Consider the following 13,176-nt stretch of genomic DNA (forward strand, 5'->3'; position numbering starts at 1 on the left):
AATGCTAAGTTATCTCTAAGTGATTTACTGAGCTTACCTATTTTGAATGCTTTTTAAGAATTCAGAATTTAAAACTTATTTTAAACTTAGCAATCCATGAGATAAAATGTTCTTTTTCTTTACCTTGTATGTTCAACTGTTGGTTTTACCTTCTTACTTTACATGATACTGTTATGTATAACATATCTTAAATTTATTTTATATATATGTATGTCTTCTTTTGTTTCAATGCTGAAGGCAGATTTTGTTTATATGTATTGATTACATTAATACTTTTCCCAAAAAAGAGCTTCTTACATTCGAATGACTTAGGTTCTTTTGTTGTAAAGAAGGAGTCTTTTTGTTATAATACTATGTGGAGGAAGGGGTTGTAAATGAGGTTGACAGTCAGAGGCCTTAGGTTCAACACCCAGTTTAGTCTTACTCCAGCTAAACAATCTTATACCATTCACTTGCATTTTCAAACCTTGAATTCTCTATTTGCTTTGTGAAAAACAATCAGTCCTTTCACAGCGTAAAATCAAATGACATATGAAGAGGGCAATACAGAGGGTAAAATATAATCAAAATACTTAGTAGATATATGTGGAAATAGAACAGTGAAGCTTGTTGAGATTGGTTTTAGAAGGGGAAATGGAGGTAAGGAAAATGACATAGCCAGTGCGTCTCATCAGTGTACATTGAATGTATATATGGACCTGTCAAAGTGAAATCCCCTTGTACAATTAACTGATGCTACTAAAACTGTGAATAAAAAAACAACTCTCATTCACAACAGAGGGACAATATGTTGTTTTGGACAAATGGACAATTACATCGAATAGTCATAAATCTATGGACAGATTTAGTATGTAAGATTCTATAAAGTGGGAGGTAGACATAAAAAATGATGTAAAATTAATGAAACTAGAGACAGAAAGGGGAATTCAGTGTGCAAGCAAAGGCAATGGATTTTAGGGTCACACTGCCTCTCCTCAAAAACTTATTTTATCTCTCAAAGTCAATTTACCATAAATGAGCAAATCAGGAATATTTATACCTGAACTTCAAGCCTTCCACAGAATTAAGTGTAATGCATGAAAATGGAAAATATATATGAATCTTTTTACATAGAATGTAGATGTTAATGAGGCAGAGCATTTTAAACAGAACAAACAAACATAAAAAGTATAATGCATGAGAAAGCAGGAGCCTGGAATCTGAGCACGTCTCCACTTGATAAGATGCAGCCCTGGAAGAGTAGCCAAGGACTGGATAACAATGGGACTTGAGTGCTTTGCAAGTGACATTAGCAGTTTGTATTACTTGAACATTTTTGTAAAAACGAGTATATTTAGGGCTCAATATGAAAAAAAAGAGATTTATAGAATTAAAAACAAGATTTGAGCAAGACATAAGAGCTCATTTCTATTTTTAGAGCTGACTTAATTAGGTCACTATTGAAATAGTTCCCATATTCCAGCCATAACTGCTATCCAAATCATAGTCAGTGTGTGGAGTGTATTCATTCACATACTTTTAAATTTCTTCTCTCACTTTAAGTGTGCCATAATTAGTGTGCTGTTTTATACAAGCATATAAGTAGAAAATTTTCTAAAGTTTTAAGAAATGAAAAATGAGTTAAGTGGAGTTATAGACAATGAAAACATGACAAAGATTCATTCAAATCAAGGTTCAGTCTATGAGATTTTCATAAACAATAACTAACTTGTGTGATAGAATCTGCCAGGAAGTTGATATTCTTAAGAAACCTATCACCTTTCAGACAGTCTATCTAACTGTAACTGGGATAGTAAAGAAAACATTCTTCTATGTCTCGATTCTGTTATATGCCACTCTTGAAACTATTTAAAGCTTCTCTTTTTTAAATAAGTTTTCCTTTTAGCTTTCATTTCAGGCCTTTTTAAAATTTTATTTTTGTTACATTCTCTGTGTTCTGTACTCATGCTGCCTCCTCCTCCCCCCCTCCCCCTCCTCCTTCCCCCCTCCTCCTCCCCTACCCACTCTAGTATGGATGCTTAATTACAGGGTCTTTCACTCTCATACTACTTTTTGTGTTCACAACTGGTGCTCTTCCATGTGAGCCACACCTTCCTTCAGTACAGCTGTATTGCAGGTAATTTTGGAGATAGATTCTTACAGACGTTTATGCCTGGAAAGACTTAAACCATGTTTGTCAGATTTCAGTCTTCCGAGTAGCTAGGTTACAGAGTGAGCCATCAGTACCTGTTTTGTTTCTTCTTTGGGCATGTATTCTTCTATATGTCTAACTCTATATGTAAGTATTTGTTAGGAATTCTTTCTAATTCTTTCCTTCACTTCTTTCTTAGGGCTCACATTTACATTTGTTAATTACACAGTTTTTATTTCAAATTTCTCTTCTGACTTCAAGATCTATTGTAACTGACACTGATTTCTGTTTGTGTTTTTTGTTTTTTGTTGTTTTTTTTTGGCCAGTCCTGGGCCTTGGACTCAGGGCCTGAGCACTGTCCCTGGCTTCTTCCCGCTCAAGGCTAGCACTCTGCCACTTGAGCCACAGCACCGCTTCTGGCCGTTTTCTGTATATGTGGTGCTGGGGAATCGAACCTAGGGCCTCGTGTATCCGAAGCAGGCACTCTTGCCACTAGGCTATATCCCCAGCCCTGACACTGATTTCTGTCAAGCACCCCAGACCTAGTAAACTTGAGGCTGAAACTGTCTCTAACGCCATTTTATTTTACTCATGTTTTAAGATAAGCCATACTTGCAATTATAGCTATGCATGAGGTTCACACCTGGAGGGTGGGGACTCAAAGCCAGCCAGGGAAGAAAACTCATCAAGACTCTTTCTTCAAATAACCATCAAGTAGCAAGGCTAGTGGTCTGGCTCAAGTGGTGGAGAGTCAACTCCTCAAATCACCCTAGGAAATGTGGGCCCTACAGTTAAATTTCCCAAACTGGCATAAAAATAAAATGATAAATTTAAAAAACAAATTCTACAACCCTATACAGTGTGGAGTCCTTCTATATATAGTGGTAAAGAAGTCTTCTTTGATAAAGAAAAATGTCAAAACCACATTTGGGATACACATGACATAGACCAAGAGAATAGCTATCTCCTAGATCCTTAGCAGTGAATGAACTAGTACTGACAAAAATAAAAAAAATAAATAAATGCAAGCAGAACTGTTGAGTAGGAGAACAGATGGGATAGATCTTGGCATATTGATATTTGGTCTAGCTGTTGATGAGTTGGTTCAAAATTACACAACTAAAAAGTATGGTGGCATACTCTATTGCTTTAGGATAAATTGGAATTCTTTTTTTTAACTTATTTCTTTATCTTTAAGTAGTCTTTATAAAATTTACTTTAATTTTAATTGTCAAGGTTATATACAGAGAGGTTACAGTTACACACGTAAGGTACTGAGTATATTTCTTGTCAAACTTATCTCATCCCTCATTTTTCTCCCATCTTCCCTCCTCCCTGCCTTGAGTTTTAGTTAGTTTATAACATATTGTCTTATAAGTATTACAAACATATATATATAGTACCCAAGGTTCTAGACTCAAATACAGTGACAACTGGGGCTAAATTACAGGGAAGATAAACAGAAGAAAAAAGAAATAATTTCACATAGTTTGTTAAAAATAACAACACCAAACAGTACAAGTAATGTATCCAATGCCTAACATATGAAACTGTAACCTCTCTGTACATCAGTTTGATAATAAAAATTTGAAAAAAAATAACAACACCAATGATAAACCACGTTTCCATATTTTGGAGATCATTTCACTTAGCATCATTTTATGTTATCATATGTACATAGCTATTGAGCAAAGGTGTTACAATTCAAAATGTAAGTTTATGAGTACGATGCATCTTGATCAATGTCATTTCTTTAATTTTTCTCACCCATCCCTCCCAGTTCCACTCATCCTCTCATTTTTCTCAGTTTCATAGGCTACATACTGATTATTTTGTGTGCATTCTTCCCTTCCTTCATTTTAGGTATAGATTGTTAAAATATCACATTCAAGTTCAATAGTTAGAACACATGCAATTATTTTTAGGGTTTTTCCAATATGACTTTTGTATTCAGTGGACCACTGATCCCACCTTTTTCAATCTTGTAGTGTGGTGATAGAACCAACCAAGGATGATAAAGCCTGTCTAAGCAATAAAGTCTGCAATACTTCATCTCCAAGTAATCACCAAAAAATATGCTTGCTTAAGTGGAAGAGTAGCATGCAGTATTTGCATGACATAGGAGATTCAAGTAGTTAAATGACAGGAGGACCTGACTGATGGAAGGGCAATGAGAGAGATCTGAATTAGTTATGGTGTAGGCTGTGTTACAGAGCAGTGGTTCAGATAAGATAGAAGTTTATCCCTGAACATGTTATCGTTTTGAATTTTGTAGGAATTCAGGGAAAATTGGTCCATCTGATTTCTGACATTATCCTCTGGCCCTAATTCATTCTTATCTCATCATTAGTCATCCTCCCAAAGTGTAACTGACTACAAGGTCCACCTCACCTCACCATACTATCAGGATTCTGGCATGGGATGCAACAAAGAGAGAAGGTAGGGAAGAAACAGTCATCTTTCAAAGAATATGAATTTCTTGGCACCAGTGGCTCATGCCTGTAATTCTAGCTATTCATGTTCCAATCCAATTTGTACTGGAAAGTCTGTGAAATTGTTATCTCAAATTAACTACCCAAAGAAGCTGAAAATGGAACTGTGGTTCAAATGGTAATATTTGCCTTGAACAAAAGGCTCAGGGACAATGCCCAAGCCCAGAGTTCAAACACCAGAATGGACACAAACAACAACAGCAGCAACAACAAACAACAACAAAGGGGAGGGATTTTCTGCTCCTGAAATAAAGAAAAAGAACATGGATAGCAAGAGATATTTCAGACAGCCAGTAAGGAAATGGCAACCAAAGGAACATCAGAAAATACGGAAACATATCCAAATGGAAGGAGGTTCCACTGTTAGTTCTTGGATTCTTCTGTATTCATCTAACTTCCTGGGTAGAATTTGGCACTGGGAATAAGCTATCACTTCTAGCATTCAGTCTGTATATGCTGTATAGTACTTCCCATTTCTCATTTCCTTTCAAGTCCAATGATGAATCAACAACAACAAAAAAAAACCTGCCGGGCTGGGGATATAGCCTAGTGGCAAGAGTGCCTGCCTCGGATACACGAGGCCCTAGGTTCGATTCCCTAGCACCACATATACAGAAAACGGCCAGAAGCGGCGCTGTGGCTCAAGTGGCAGAGCGCTAGCCTTGAGCGGGAAGAAGCCAGGGACAGTGCTCAGGCCCTGAGTCCAAGGCCCAGTACTGGCCAAAAAAAAAACCTGCCAATAAGATAATGAGAACATATATTATCCTGCCAAAGTGAGTCTCTTCATATTCTTAGAATGCTCCTTACTAATGCTTTATATAAGCTTATATTGCAAAATACTAGCATGTAACTACAGGAAGAATAGATATCACTATTTGAAAGTCTATACAGCTCATTCTTAGTTGTCTCAGACTAGACAATAATAAACCCAATAACTACTCTTGTTCTTCTGTGTTCTGAATTTTTAACTTGTCTTACCAAATCTTTGTGCATTCAGTTTGTTTTCATGACACCTAATTTAATGAATTACTTACAATTTAGATAAAACTTAACTTACTAGATTTTCAATTTGTGTTATTGCTAGAAAAAAAACACTTATGCAAATAGTTCAGACCGGAGAGGCTCACATCATTGGCACTGTGGCCTAGCTCTTGTTAGAGCTCAAAGCTGGCTCTGTTGAGCCCAGAAGTCAGTAGTAGAGGGGAACAAGTAGGTAAAGAACCAAGAGATAAATTAATCACATAACCACCAAAAAAGATAGAGTGCAAGACATACAGAATATGTTGTTAGTAAATAGAACAGAATTAAACAGGATTTAGCCAAGCTCCATGGTATAAGACTCACAAAAGGAATTTATCAGAAACAGAAAGAATGAACAAAGAATCTTCTGACCAGTAGCCAAATGCCTTACCCATTGTGCCACTGGCCTGTGCCCCAAGAAGTTTATTTTATTTTATTTGTGTTTTTGTTTCGCTTTTCCCCTTTTGTTGCTGTTTTTATTTATATACTTTTTGCCTTGTATGTAAGTTTATCTGACTTGGGAAGGGTGAAGAGGAAGCACAGAAATGGTAGTACAAAGGGTATACTAGTTCAGCAGTGAAACTCACTAGACACTGTGTTGAAAATGAACTATGCAACTTGTGGGGAGGGGGTCAGGAAGGAAAAAACTGGAAGAAAATGAGGGAAGAGGTGACACTGTTCAGAAAGAAACATACTCATTACCTGGCCTATGTAACTGTCACCCCTCTGTACATAACCTTCACTATAACAAGAAATAAAAGAACTATGAGGCAAGCACTCTTGCCACTAGGCCATATTCCCAGCCCCGAAATAAAAGAAATAAATCTACAAAAAGTAAAGAATGAACACAGAATATGAAAATCTGAATTTAAAGCAAAGACACATCCAAGGAAATACTAGTAATGCAATACAAATATTTTTCTTTACACCGTTAGAGATTTCTCTGTAATCAAAACAAGTTAGCACAATTAATAACACAAATCACTATGGCGATTCCTTGAAAAATATTATGAACTTATGTTCCACTTCTGACTCCACTCAAAAGAATCTAAATCTTAGATGGGCTAGAGATACCTGAACATCCATGTTTTTAGCAGCATTATTTACAATAACCAAAATATGGAATCAGCTCAAGTGTCCGTCGTCTAATAAAAGGAAAAATAAAACACACAATTGAGTATTACTCAGCCATAAAGAAGATTGAAACTATTGTATTGTCAGGAAAAATGATGGAATTAATTGGAGATATCATGTTAAAATATGCCTTACTGAGAAAGACAAATTGCATGTTTTCTCACAAAATGAATGACATGAGTATAAAAGGGAGCCTTGGTGGAAACTAATGACAGAGGGCTAAAAAGAGGGTGATGAGTATGAATTTCATAGAAATAGCACATACATGCATATAAAAATAAATTTATAGAGCCCATTGAAAGTTGTTTCAGAAATAAGAAGTGGGCAATGCAGTAATAGAAGGGCTGAATTTGATAGATGGGAATATCAGAAATTTATTTGTACAATTAACATACACTGATTAAAAATGTAAAAATTTTCTTAACAAGTAGAAAACTTTAGGAAGAAATGAATGTAGGTTAGACACAAAACAGAATCTTGACAAATGTCTTGGAGAGGAACAGATGATGATTGGTGGCAGAGATGTTTGCACAACTATGGAAATTTAACAAAACTGATTAAATATTATATATAAATGACTGCACATTGTAACTTACAAATAAAATCTATATAAGCCGGGCACCTATAATCCTAGCTACTCAGGAGGCTGAGATCTGAGGATCTCAGTTCAAAGCCAGCCAGGGCAGGAAAGTCTATGAGACTCTTATCTCCAATTAATGACCAGAAAGCCAGAAGTGGCGCTGTGGCTCAAGTGGTAGAGCTCTAGCCTTGGGCTAAGGAGCTCAGGGATAGTGCCCAGGCCCAATGTTCAAGACCTATGACCAACAACAAAATATAAATAAATATATTTAATGAAGTATAATATGTGCAGCATTAAATCCTATGCAGAATTATTTCAAAATGAACATAACTGCTCACTATCCCTAACATTAGAAGAGAAGAACATTAATGTCATGCATATCTACCTTGTACTCACCAGTAGGCACTATTTTTTCTAACACATTCTCTGCAGTCCAGTGCATGCCTTCCAGTATTTAATGTATCTCTGAATGGAGCCACTACCTATTACAGGCTAACCAGATTTCTTTTGTGTGGTTCATCCATATTTTTGCACAGCACAGTGTAGCCATTCATGCATTTTCCTTCTCAAATATTATTTCATTGTATAAATGGGCCAAACTTTATTTACTTGTACTTATATTTTGCATGCATTTATGACACATTTATATGCTAAGCTTTTGATTGAGAATGTATGTTTGAACATGCCAACTAGAGATTGCCAACTAGTTTTTTTTAAGAATGTGTTTTTCCCAGCTTGAACTCCCTGAATGAGACTTCTAGTTGCCCTGCATTTTTTCAGCACTCTATCCTTTCATTGTAAGGATTTTGTTGATTAAGTTTAAGTAGTTTGAATTTGTATTTCCTTGAAGACAGTGGAATTGAGTCCTCTTAATTAAGCATATATGTGCATGTGTAGATATATAACCTATCATCTATCAATCTATCATCTTCATTGAGGATGGTTGCTCAAGTCTATCCATTTTTCAAGGGGGTTATTATAATGTTTTACAATAGTTCTTTATTACTTTATTCTGACAATTAGTTGAAAATAGTTTTTTTCCACCTGGCGGCACATTTTCCACTTTGACAATGGCATAGTTTAATGAACAGAAGAGCTTAACTTTTATTTGTTCAAACTAACATTTGTTTGTGGTTTCTGCTTTTAATCGGTCCATTTGAGGAATCTTAATCATCCCACAGTACAGTATTTATCTGATATTGATGAAATGGAAAACAAAGTCTTCTGTAGTCATGCGAATTGAGTCTATACTAGGGCATCTGCATAGGATGTAGAGGTAGTCTCCTTCAGTATTTCTTATGAAAACAAACAAAATCATAGTAATTTTTTTTGACTAATTGATTTCATTTATATGAAACTCTGTACTAAAATTTTTACTAATATAACCACATTAAATTGCAAGTTTTGAACTTTATTTAAAAGTGGATACTATTATTTTTCATTATTTTGGTTCTGGTCCTGTGGCTTGAATTCAGATCCTGGGTGCTGCTCTGAGCTTCTTTTGCTCAAGGCTAACACTCTCCCACTTGAACTCTACTTCAGCTCCTTTTTTCTTGAGTAGTTTACTAGAGATAAGAGTCTCACAGACTTTCTTGCCTGGGCTGGCTTTGAACCTTGATCCCTCAGATCTCAGTCTTCTGACTAGCTAGGAGTACAGGCATGAGCCACCAGCACCGGCTTGTTTTTCATTTTAGAGACAAGATAATGAGGCATACTGTGAGATATTAATTTTCTAAAATAGCAAATGTGATTTGTGGCCACTTCATTGCATTTATTTTTAAGCTCATATTCAAAAGTCATGTGCCCATGAGATTCTAACTATCCAAGCAACGTACTGTTTTAGCTCACTGTTCTGAAAAATTAATCTTACTAATTTTACCAAGATGGCAGGGAGGGGAAGAAATGTTGAAAGGAGTGACACTGACTAAAACATATTGTATTCATAGGCTGCTCTTTTGAATGACAACTCCTTTGTACAACTACTTAAACCTAATTAAAAAATATTGTTTTTCTATGGCAGATAAAGGAAGACCTAGGTCTAAAAAAATATCAAAAAGTGAAAGATGGAAACGGAATTCATACAAATCATCTCAAGAATACAACATAGAGACTGTAGTGGTTGCAGACTCAGCAATGGTTTCTTATCATGGTGCAGATGCAGCCAGGAGATTCATTCTAACCATCTTAAATATGGTAGGCAAACTTTAAAGTGCTTGGATTTTTTCAAGGAAAGTCTAAGTAAGAATGCGTAAGTATTTATAATGGAGTTTTAAAAACTAATTAAATGATCACTATTACTTTCTTTCATTAGTGTCATAAAAATACTGATTTGGTAATGAGTTGTACCAAGTTGGTTCCTCTCCAGGGTAAGCAAAAAGGAGTTCACATCTAGTTCAAAACAACAGCAACAACAATAATAACACTAAAAACCTCTGCCTTTGTGATTGATTTTAATGTGGTGAAACTTTTCCTCTAGATTTCCTTTTCTGCTTTTTATTATTTTGTCTTTTTTTTTTGTTAAAAACCTTTGGTTGATATTAACAGAAATATTACAATATTTGTTCATATGCAAGGTTTTACCAATAGTATTTTACCAGTAGATTAATTGCTAAATGGTATAAAAATAGATGGAAGTAGTCCACTTAACTTATCAATGTATGCAACACTGAATATCAGATATAATTCCAGTTGATGAATGAAAAATATTATTAGATAAAATTTTAACAAGGAGAGACACTGATAGCAAGGAAGTTAACAATTTCTGGAATGAAGAAATCTAGTTTATATCTAGCATCTTCTGGATACTGCTTATCTCATGCATCCTTTGACTGAATTATACACTATACTTGATAACCTTTCTTCTGGGAAGAACTCCAAGGTTACCCAGGAGACTGAGATCTGCGTATTGCAGTTTGAAACCAACCAGGACAGGAAAATCTGTGAGATTCTTATCTCCAGCAAACTACTGAAAAACAAGAAAGCTGGAAGTGGAATTGTGACTCAAGTGGTAGAGTTCTAGACTTGAGAGAAAAAAAACTCAGAGCCAGACCCAGGTCCTGAGTTCAAGATCCACATCCAACAACAACAAAAAAAAAAGAAAGAAAGAAAGAAAGAAGGGAGGGAAGGAGAGAGAGAAAGAGAGAGAGAGAGGAAGGAAGGAAGGAAGAAAGGAAGGAAGGAAGGAAGGAAAGAAAGAAGGAAGGAAGAAAGGAAGGAAGGAAGGAAGGAAGGAAGGAAGGGAGGGAGGGAGGGAGGGAGGGAGGGAGGAAGGATAGAAAGAGAAAAGTGGCTCTTAGGAGAGAGGAAATAGAATAAAACATAATATTATTTCAGAAGACAGGTAAGAACCCATGTTTGAGAGATTAGTAGGTTCTTGTTTTACCAATTTTTCTGTCACTGGTCTATTTTCCCAGTGGATAGTTTTACACTTCAGAAATGACACCAATATTTAGTTGAATTCTGAGCATTCCTCTAACCCACAGCATATGGGTAGGCTGATATAGCCTACTTTCATTTTCTTTTACATACTCATCTTTGAAGATATGGCTTTGGTGTACAAGTTTTATATTTTTTAGTACACACTAAGAAATGCTAGTTTTAAAAATCAATGTATGACTTTTTTTTTTTTTTTTGGCCAGTCCTGGGCCTTGGACTCAGGGCCTGTGCACTGTCCCTGGCTTCTCTTTGCTCAGGCTAGCACTCTGCCACTTGAGCCACAGCACCACTTCTGGCCGTTTTCTGTATAAGTGGTGCTGGAGAATCGAACCCAGGGCTTCATGTATACCAGGAAAGCACTCTTGCCACTAGGCCATATCCCCAGCCACTCAATGTATGACTTTTAAAAATCATTCTACGTGCTAGCCTTGAGCAAAAAGAAGCCAGGGACAGTGCTCAGGCCCTGAGTCCAAGGCAAAGGACTAGCAAAAAAAAAAAAAAATCATTCTACTTTGCAAATATTATGTCTTTGGCATTTAAGAAAAAATAAAATAATTTTCAGTTCATTATAAAATCTTTATTTTTGTTTTTAGGTTTTTAACCTTTTCCAACACAAGAGTCTGGGTGTGCAAGTCAATCTTCGTGTGATAAAGCTTATTTTGCTCCATGAAACTCCAGTAAGAAAACTGAATTTTTATTCAATTAAGTGGATGAGAAATAGTGTTCAGGAAGTTTTAAGTAAAGAAAATTTTACAAATATACTTTTATTAACTTAAAATACAGAAAAATCCATCAAAACACTAAAGTATACATAAAATTGGCCTTTAGTTGGGGGTAAAACCTCAATTTTACAACAAAGAAATATTTTTAGTTTCCAAGTATCTTGCCAACAAATCTTAGCTTTCCAAAGCATTTTTTTTGCCAGTCCTGGGCCTTGGACTCAGGGCCTGAGCACTGTCCCTGGCTTCGTTTTGCTCAAGACTAGCACTCTGCCACTTGAGTCACAGCGCCACTTCTGGCCATTTTCTGTTTATGTGGTGCTGGGGAATCGAACCCAGGGCTTCAAGAATACGAGGCAAGCGCTCTTGCCACTAGGCCATATCCCCAGCCCCCAAAGCATAATTTTTAAAAGTGATGTTAGGGCTGGGAATATGGCCTAGTGTTAGAGTGCTTGCGTTGCATGCATGAAGCCCTGGGTTCAATTCCTCAGCACCACATAAACAGAAAAAGCCAGAAATGGCGCTGTGGCTCAAGAGGTAGAGTGCTAGGCTTGAGCAAAATGAAACCAGGGATAGTGCTCAGGCCTTGAGTCCAAGCCCCAGGACTGGCAAAAAAAAAAAAAAAAAAGAAAGTGATTTTAAAGAACTGATTTACTCTATTATTTAAACGTATGCTTTCATGGGGGCAGAGGGAAAGGGAGAGGGAGGAGGGGAGAAATGAGGGAGGAGGTAACAAATTGTACAAGCAATGTGTGTGTGTGTGGGGGGAATGAAGGAGGAGGTAACAAACAGTAAAAGAAATGTGCCCAAGGCCTAACTGTAACCTCTCTGTATATCACTTTGACAATAAATTTTTTAAAAAATTGAAAAAAAAAGAAATGTACCCACTGCCTTACATATGAAACTGTAACCCCTAAATAAAAAAATAAACGTATGCTTTTTGAAAGATGTTGATTATCTTTTTGTTATCTTTAAATACTTGTACCATTCAATAAGTTTATGAATATAATACTTCTTTTTTTTTTTTTTTGCCAGTCCTGGGCCTTGAACTCAGGGCCTGAGCACTGACTGTCCCTGGCTTCTTTTTTGCTCAAGGCTAGCACTCTGCCACTTCAGCCACAGTGCCACTTCTGGCCATTTTCTATATATGTGGTGCTGGGGAATCGAACCCAGGGCTTCATGTATACAAGGCAAGCACTCTTGCCACTAGGCCATATTTCCAGCCCTGAATATAATACTTCTTCATTGATATAACTCCTTTTATTATTTGCCCCTTCCCTCCCAAACCAATCCTATCCTTATTTTTTTTTTAAATTTTGTAGGATATATACTGACTATTTTAATAAATTCTCTCCCCTCCCTCTCTTCATTTGCCCACCCACTTTTAAGTACCAGTTTTCTGGTATTCATTTTGTTGAACTGTGAATAAGTTATTCTAAGAATGTGCAACAATTGAATTCTACTCTATATACACCATATTTTGGTAAATATATTTGTGTACACTTGCATACAGCCCTGTATATGTTACTTGTACATTTATAAATTAGTTTACCTGTAGTTTATTTCAAGTAGACAATATCCTTTTTTTTTTTACCATTTTCACATATCACTAAACAAGCACTTTGAAAATCCTTATTTTTTAAAATATAAAAATAATGACTTCTC

The 13,176-nt window shown here is 36.1% G+C and overlaps 1 protein-coding gene across 2 annotated transcripts in view; it reads left to right on the forward strand.

The window, feature by feature from the left end:
* The window catches only part of Adamts19 (ADAM metallopeptidase with thrombospondin type 1 motif 19), a 155,821-nt gene that overhangs the window by 21,958 nt on the left and 120,687 nt on the right, over window positions 1–13,176 (forward strand). For both annotated transcript variants that reach the window (XM_048331432.1, XM_048331431.1), the window contains 2 exons: window positions 9,378–9,550; window positions 11,386–11,469. In XM_048331432.1, the coding sequence (XP_048187389.1) occupies window positions 9,378–9,550; window positions 11,386–11,469 (257 nt within the window). The remainder of the gene's footprint in view (window positions 1–9,377; window positions 9,551–11,385; window positions 11,470–13,176) is intronic.

This window comes from Perognathus longimembris, chromosome 22, assembly GCF_023159225.1.
Source record: "Perognathus longimembris pacificus isolate PPM17 chromosome 22, ASM2315922v1, whole genome shotgun sequence".
Classification (NCBI taxonomy): domain Eukaryota; kingdom Metazoa; phylum Chordata; class Mammalia; order Rodentia; family Heteromyidae; genus Perognathus; species Perognathus longimembris.